At 42.0% G+C, this 8,073-nt stretch overlaps 1 protein-coding gene across 2 annotated transcripts in view; it reads right to left on the reverse strand.

The window, feature by feature from the left end:
• Positions 1-1,829: 1,829 nt before the first annotated feature.
• The window catches only part of LOC135517994 (suppressor APC domain-containing protein 2-like), a 25,197-nt gene continuing 18,953 nt past the window's right edge, over positions 1,830-8,073 (reverse strand). The window contains exons 3-6 of one of the 2 annotated variants that reach the window (XM_064942798.1): positions 6,920-7,066; positions 6,068-6,172; positions 5,651-5,767; positions 1,830-5,382 (exon numbers count right to left, since the gene is read on the reverse strand). In XM_064942798.1, coding sequence (XP_064798870.1) covers positions 5,254-5,382; positions 5,651-5,767; positions 6,068-6,172; positions 6,920-7,066 — 498 coding nt within the window. In that variant the 3' untranslated portion in view covers positions 1,830-5,253. Of the gene's footprint in view, positions 5,383-5,650; positions 5,771-6,067; positions 6,173-6,919; positions 7,067-8,073 lie in introns of both variants that reach the window. The other variant, XM_064942797.1, reaches the window with a different exon arrangement.

The raw sequence follows: 8,073 nt of genomic DNA on the forward strand, positions 1-8,073 counted from the left end.
GTTCTTTCTTCATTTTCATACAATTATGGAAGAACCGTAACTTAGAGAAATAAAGACATCTACACAAATGAAGGAAGCTTTTTTTCAATTATAAATTGTAATTAAATGACATTTCACTATGACGCCACATATTGGTGGTTATCTTTAAAGTATTTGAATAAACTTTTCATCCAATGACCGTCAATCAACTCAACTGGATCCAGTCCAGAAGGATTCACCTGATTCCTTTACTAATTTGTATGTCTGACTTGTTTCTGTCTGATGTTTTCAGGTGAATATGGTTATAACCTCTGTATAACTTGGTGTGTTTATCTTGGTTAATGGTTACAACTCGCCACAGCATCTGTCCAAAGACAACCCAGGTTTGTTCATCGTGACTGAATCCAAGGTTGTGTCTACATTAGTTCTATTTTCATACAGGACATATTTTGCTAATATAAGGGAAGACTCCCAGACACGTGCCACTTTCAGCCCAGGGCTCTGAGCTCCACCTGCAGCCACAAGACCAGGTTCTGTTTTTATCAGCAGACAAAAGATCTAAACAAAGTTCATTTAAATGTCCCCACATTCAAATGTCATATACATTTTAATTATTCCATTCTGATTTTGTTTCATGTAATTTCCTTGTAATTTCAGTTATCAGTTTCAGGAAATGTCTCATTAGATTTGCCAATTATGATGAAAATGACAGCAATGAAACTGATAGTTTTAAAGGAGATGCCATTTAGTTGAGTTAAATCCCTTTCTCTTGCAAGTATCTTAGAGAAAAGTGACAACCTGAAATCACATAATTGAAGAACACATAATGCCAGACATTGTTTTCATGCTTCTCCTATCCCACAGACAGTACGTTGTGTAAAAGTCACAACCCCACCATGCAGCAGTCAGTCATGCAGACGACATGATGCCCCTGGGATGCCATTGCCATTCTGTTTAGTTAGTCTCTGAGAGAGAGATGAACAGCAGAGGAAAACTGCCCTTGGAGTCTCTGACTCAATATGCTTAGTTGTTGCTGCTTTGGGTGCCCTTTTAATTAGTGGGAATTCATGCTTCAAGTGGAATCAGTGGACTCTAAGATAATCGTAATTAATTAGGAATGTTCATGGTTGTTGTTGTTGTGTTTCAAGCTGGTGAAATGTAGAGCAATAAAAAATGTGAATGTCATATGTTCATTGTTAATTTGCTCTATAGGTATTACATATATAATATATTTTAAACTCATGTCTCTAATGAATAAACCCCGCTGTCTCACCATTTCTAAAACTTTGGCAAGACATTACACCAATTCCAATCAAGTTTTTCCTGAGAATTATATGCCCAAGACAAACATAATTATATTCCTTATTAAAATCTCCTCCACCTGATCTGACCTAATAAAATACAAGGGTACAAAATTAATATTGGCTGAATTATGTCATACAGTGAGAACATAGTAGGGCATTTCCTAATCGGATGGTTATCTGTGAGGCAAGAGCCCCCTACTCAACTTCAATGGGTGTCATTGATCTGTCAGAGAAGCCACATGTGTTATTTCTCAACAGAGAAGATACAAAGATCTCTATCTGAGAGTTGACTATATAGCTTCTAGCAATCTGGAAGTGGTGCCTAATATTCTCAATGATATTCTTATTGATAGACAGATCATTAAGCATGGTAGATCTTCTGGTTAGTTACACTGTGTGTCTGTCCATCCCTCCTGTTACAATAACACACAATCAAAGGTTATTCATCTCAACCTGTCTATCAACTTGGCACTAGTGACTTTTATATTTGATGAGAATGGACAATTTGGAAACAAAATCAGTCATAATCTTTCAGTGCTAGTGTATATGTGTGTGATTATTTAATAGTGCTATTAACAAGCAACAACAGACACAAGGAGTTATACAATAGAATGGGAACAAAGTGTATCAGATGAGGATGTATCAGTCAATCTCTCTCTAGACAGACCTCACACAACCAGGCCTCATTCTCTCCACCATGCAGGAGAAACACATCACATCTCATGGAATACCTGTTCTCTTCCTCACTGACATACTTACACCCAGACATTTGTGTACCAGCAGTTTTAAGATTCTAGATTTTCCATAGACACCCCGCACTGGCAAACATTGTTTGAGACTACGTTGTTCCCATAATGTAAACATTGTTTGAGACTACGTTGTTCCCATAATGTAAACATTGTTTGAGACTATGTTGTTCCCATAATGTAAACATTGTTTGAGACTACGTTGTTCCCATAATGTAAACATTGTTTGAGACTACGTTGTTCCCATAATGTAAACATTGTTTGAGACTACGTTGTTCCCATAATGTAAACATTGTTTGAGACTACGTTGTTCCCATAATGTAAACATTGTTTGAGACTAAGTTGTTCCCATAATGTAAACATTGTTTGAGACTACGTTGTTCCCATAATGTAAACATTGTTTGAGACTACGTTGTTCCCATAATGTAAACATTGTTTGAGACTATGTTGTTCCCATAATGTAAACATTGTTTGAGACTACGTTGTTCCCATAATGTAAACATTGCATCAACATGGCTCTTTAATAGATGTTTCCGATTTCTAAATTTAACTCAGGTTCCAACTACAAAATCAACAACAAGGTTTGGTTAATTTCGATTTGAATTCATGTTTTCTGACAACTCAATCAAATATTAATACAATTGTGTCATCTTTTCCCAGTCTGCTGTCCATATAAACATTTGTTGAACCAAAGTAAGTATTTTTTCTATTTTACTTCATTTTCTAAATGTTTGCCGTGCTGGAAAAGAGGTTGGAATATTAATTGAGGAGTAATATGAAAGGTCTAAGCTCCCAACTGTGCCAAGTAAAACATGACTTGGAGACACCTGCACCCAACAGCTTTTCAGTCAACATCCTGTAACATCCCCCTGAATAGAGGTGAACTCTTTCTAAATCAAGTAAACTTTGTGCAACAAGAGGCAATATATCAAATCTTCAAAACGCTCTACCACTGATGACTGCCATCTGGATTGACCCTGTAATACAAAGGAATAGAAGAGCGAAGCCAAAGTGATCCCAAGGTGAAACACTACAAGATAAATAAAACGGGGGCCTGATTGTAGCACCTTTTGGTCAAGTTCATTTTACTGTTAAGTGGGAATTCTTAAATAGAAAGAGGAAAGGATAGCGAGGCATTCATTAACATGCAATGTGAAGCAAGATAATCACAAGACCAAAGACATCAAATCAAACAGGAGAGACAGCGAGGCAGTCAGTCACAGCAGAAAGTGTTTATATGCAGACATCACAACAGTACCTAATAAGAGTTGCATTGCAAAATCATTACATAGTTGTATTAAATAGCAATTACTGCCACTAAAAAACATCTTCTCAATTAGAAATGTAAGAGGATTCAAGATTGAATGGGTCCAGTTGACTGTGTGGTTTATGAGGCCACTGGTTTAGATTCTGGTTCGGTGGGACCATTATGAGCACAGCATTGAAAGAGCAGCAGTACCTATGCTTGGTTTTAACCTCTCAGCGAACCAGGTCTCACAAAGCCCATTCTGTTCATCCTGTACTAACATGGCATTACTCATATTTGACACAAAGACTCTGAGACACCTCTGTAGGAAGGCAGAGAGGAAGTGGCACTATAAAGCCAGTCTCGCATGAATCATTACAGCACATTACATTACATTTGAAGTCTATCAACCAAGGAGGACTTGTTTTTTCCCACTCGCCAATCCAACATTACTCTTCTCTGAACCCTGTCCCGTTCCAGTGGTCCCTCTGCCACCAGGGACCAGGGCTCAAACACATTCAGAAAATACCAATCCTTCTCATCTTCAAGTCTCTTCTACGTGCAAACTTCTCTCCTAGGTCTTCTTGGCTTGTAGGACATGTGTCACTTTTCTAGTGCTCTCAATACATTCCCTTCAAGGGAAACAAAACAACAGTTACATGCTGCGCTTCTGTTATACTCTTAAGATGATGGGTAATTAAGCAATAAGGCCCGAGGGGGTGTGGTATATGGCCAATATACCATGGTTAAGGGCTGTTCTTATGCACGACGCAAAGCGTGCCTGGATATAGCCCTTAGCCTTGGTATATTGGCCATATACCACCAACCCCCAAGGTGTCTTATTGCTATCATAAACTGGTTACCAACGTAATTAGAGCAGTACAAATAAATGTTTTGTCATACCCATGGTATACGGTCTGATATACCATAGCTGTCAGCCAATCAGCATTCAGGGTTTAAACCACCCAGTTTATAATAGACTATATATACTAGTGCTTCACATCATGTGTATTTGGCTCACTTAAGGGTACAAAGAGTGATAAACAGTAAATTAGATACTATACAGTCATGTTGTCATCCTTAGGGAAAGGGGGATACCTAGTCAGTTGTCCAACTGAATGTATTCAACTGAAATGTGTCTTCCGCATTTAACCCAACCCCTCTGAATGAATCAGAGAGGTGGGGGGGGCGCTGCCTTAATCGACATCCACGTCTTCGGCGCCCAGGGATGGGAAAAGCTCTCTAGAAACCAGTAAGCTATTCCAGGTCAGGAGAGCCCAGCTTTTCATCATACCAACCATTTCAATTGGGTTTGAGATACACAAGTGGATATATTGGAATACAAGGGGAGAAATATCTACCAAAGTATGACTTAGATCAAAGTTTCTGGAATAAATGTTTCATAAAATAAATACATTTTGTGTGGTGTGTGTCCAATGGAACCCCTCCAACTAATGCATTTGTACAGGAGCTGTTGTCATAGTGATTGTCAGGGATCCAGTAGCTCCATGTAGGGGATTGAGATTTAGTTTATGATGTCCAATCACATAGCTTATACTGTGATGGGAGGGAAGTCTGGAAAGTCTGGTAAAGTCTGGTCCAATAAGGTAGGATCCTAGTGGATCACAATAGATCCTTGGAGTATTTCGAGGGGGAGTAGAATCCTGGGCAGGTCCCAGTTAGGAATGGTTAGACTATGGTATTCCAGGCTTTCTGCCCAGTGGGTGAGGTATCAGAGGACGGTGGACTCGGGAGTCTCTCTCCTCTGGGAGGGGTCGGCCCAGATTAGTGTGCAGGCCATTTTAAGTGGAGTTGTCAGTTGGGGAGAACCAGAGGGTGTGGTCAAGTGGGGGGGTCAAAGTTCAAGGTGCTTTCATCATGCCAGGAGTGGTGAGTTGAGTCTGATACAGTTGTCTTGTTGTGAGTGGGGGGTCAGATAGAGCTGGAGACCACTACAGTTGTATTATGGTGTCTGTATTCAGATGAAGGTGGAGTCCATGGTGCTGCTGTCATGCGTGCTCCGGGCGCGAGCCTCAAACAGCTGTTTGATCAGAGCAGACTTCTCATGCTCCAGCTGAGTGATGCGCTCACTCTTATCAGTCACCTCCTGCACCAGGGCATAGAGAGGAATGGAGGGATGGAGAGAGGAGGAGTGGTAGAGGAGGAAATGAGGAGGGGAGACATGGACCGGGGAGAAGAGAATTTAAACAAGCTTTTATTGTGCATTTAAGGAGTGTACATACAGAGCTTCGATGCAGCAGAGAGAAGAGAAGAGATAGGTAGAGGTTAGACGATCATAGAGGGACAGTGGGGACGGATACATATACAGTATATACAGTACATTTAATTGACATCTAACAGTATCTTCAGTTTACCTGGGTGAGAAGGCGGTTCTGGTCCTTCAGTCTCTGAATGGCTTGTGGTGGGGCAGTGGCAGGAGGCTGGGAGCTGGAGGAGATTGCTGTGGGCTGGGTGCCAGAGAATGGGAAAGACTGCTAAGAAGGAGAGAGAGAAATCAATTATTCACCATTATTTACCATGTTTCAGTAAAGACTCTAGTGTTTAGGGTTGACTATACTCTCTGTCTAAAACATAGAAAGAACTTTCAACATATAATTGCCACTGAGAGGATTTCAGTAAGAGTTTTCCTCTTACTGGAACTTGAACTTAGAACTTGAACTTAGAAATTGCACAATTATATGAGACAACCATTCCTCATAGGGCAGTGAGGAGGCTGAGTTACACACAGTCAGGTAATATGTCTTCTTTCAAGGTGAATCATCAATATTCACCATTCCAGAGCAGGAAATGAGGTCATTAAGGCAGCGGTTGGCTTCCTGCAGTTTGGGAAGCAGAACATCCATGCGACTTTGATTCTGGGATTCTGTGAAGAAATCCTGGTGGGAGAGAGAAAGAGAGACAGTAAGAACTAGACAGTTTCAGATCATTTATATATTATCCATACCTATTGTACTGCATTATACTGTACATGACCTGGGTCATGTTCATTAGGACATATTCATGTTTTTTAAAACTTGTAATTTAAAAAAAATATATATACAGTATATATATATATATATACAGTATATATATATATATATATATATATATATATATATTTGTACTCCCTTTTCCCCCAACAATTTAGATCTTGTCTCATCGCTGCAACTCCCCAACGGGCTCAGGAGGCAAAGGTCGAGGCATGAATCCTCTGAAACTTGACCCGCTAAACCACAATTCATAACACCAACACGCTTAACCCGGAAGCCAGCCACACCAATGAGTCAGAGGAAACACCTTCCAACTGACAACCGAGGTCAGCGTGCAGGCGCCGCCACAAGGAGTCGCTAGAGCACGATGAGCCAAGTAAAGCCCCCCCCCCCCCCAGCCAAACCCTCCCCTAACCCGGACAACGCTGGGCCAATTGTGCATCATCCTATGGGACTCCCGATCACGGCCGGTTGTGATACAACCTGGGATGGAACCCGGGTCTGTAGTGACACCTCTAGCTCTGTGATGTAGTGCATTAGACCGCTGTGCCTCTTCGGAGGCCCTCGGGACATATTCATTTTAAAATGTCCAGGAGGTAGTCCCTCCCTGTTTCAGTTTGTTTTCTTGTTTGCTGCCTAATGAACAGTCCTTACCATGCAGTGGTTGCTCTGGCCCACGTGTCTCTGTCTCTCTGTGACATTGTGGATCTGGTTCTGGTACCACTCTCGAGCCCGCTCCACCACCTCCAGACCAGCCAGCAGAGAGTCCTTCTCCTGTTCCAACTCCTTCATCTGCTTCAGCTGGAGCAAGAGGGAGTCAACATCTATCTCACTATGATCATCAACTTGGGTCACTAACCTGAAGTCATTTGGCGACTGTATGCTTGCTGCTTGCTCCTCAAGCTTAGACTCATCCTGAGTTCCAATAAAGGGGTCCCTAAATTACAATCAGGGTAAATGTTGTGTATTAGCTAAGCTTGCATGTCAAATTTATGATGGTCAAAAAGCTACATCTCTACATGTTGTCCTAGGACAATGGCCCAGGGCCAATTGTGCCAGCATTGTACACCGACCTCAAAAGGAAGAGCAATATTCATAGGAGCAATCAGCCCGGCGCCATGGCAACCGTGCATAGACCTAAGAATGGTTAAACAGTAGCCACTCCAACAGGCCGTCCTGTCCCAGTGGCAGGCAGACAGCATTGAGTTCTGCTGACCATCTTATCCTCCAGTGCCACAGCACAGGCCCCATTCCTGGCATTCAGCCACCTGATGTGTCATCCACTCTCTCTATACACTATCACTGTTGGGAAAACCATGTCTGTACAAAGGCCTATTTCCCAATGACATAAACCAACCAGCATTGTCAAAGTGTGCTGATACTGTTGTTGTTATCTGATCTGGACTATAACCAGCCAGGATAAACCTCTTGTGCCATCACTGCATACTAAACACATTTCCCCTTTCAGCTCTGGCCCTGCTGGGTTGAATGGGACCTGCAAACAGAGGACAGAGGAGAGGAGAAAGAGAGATGAAAGAGAGAGAGAGCAGAGAAAGACGGAGAGGGGTGGGGGGGGGATTGTGGCTGGAATTAAGCGTGACCCAGTGTCAGGCTGTGTGTTTGTGTGGTGGGCCACAGGCAGGGCAGCTCTGTAGAGAGAGGGGGGAGGTGCAAGGGGAATGATAGAAAAGTTAGAGAGGGGTACATGTCCCAGCTAGCTGACAAGGCTAACATCACCCATGTTAAAATGATAAAGCATACAACAAACACCAACAATGGCAGATTTTTACCTCGTCAGTTCAGGGATT

Source organism: Oncorhynchus masou, chromosome 28 (assembly GCF_036934945.1).
Source record: "Oncorhynchus masou masou isolate Uvic2021 chromosome 28, UVic_Omas_1.1, whole genome shotgun sequence".
Lineage (NCBI taxonomy): Eukaryota > Metazoa > Chordata > Actinopteri > Salmoniformes > Salmonidae > Oncorhynchus > Oncorhynchus masou.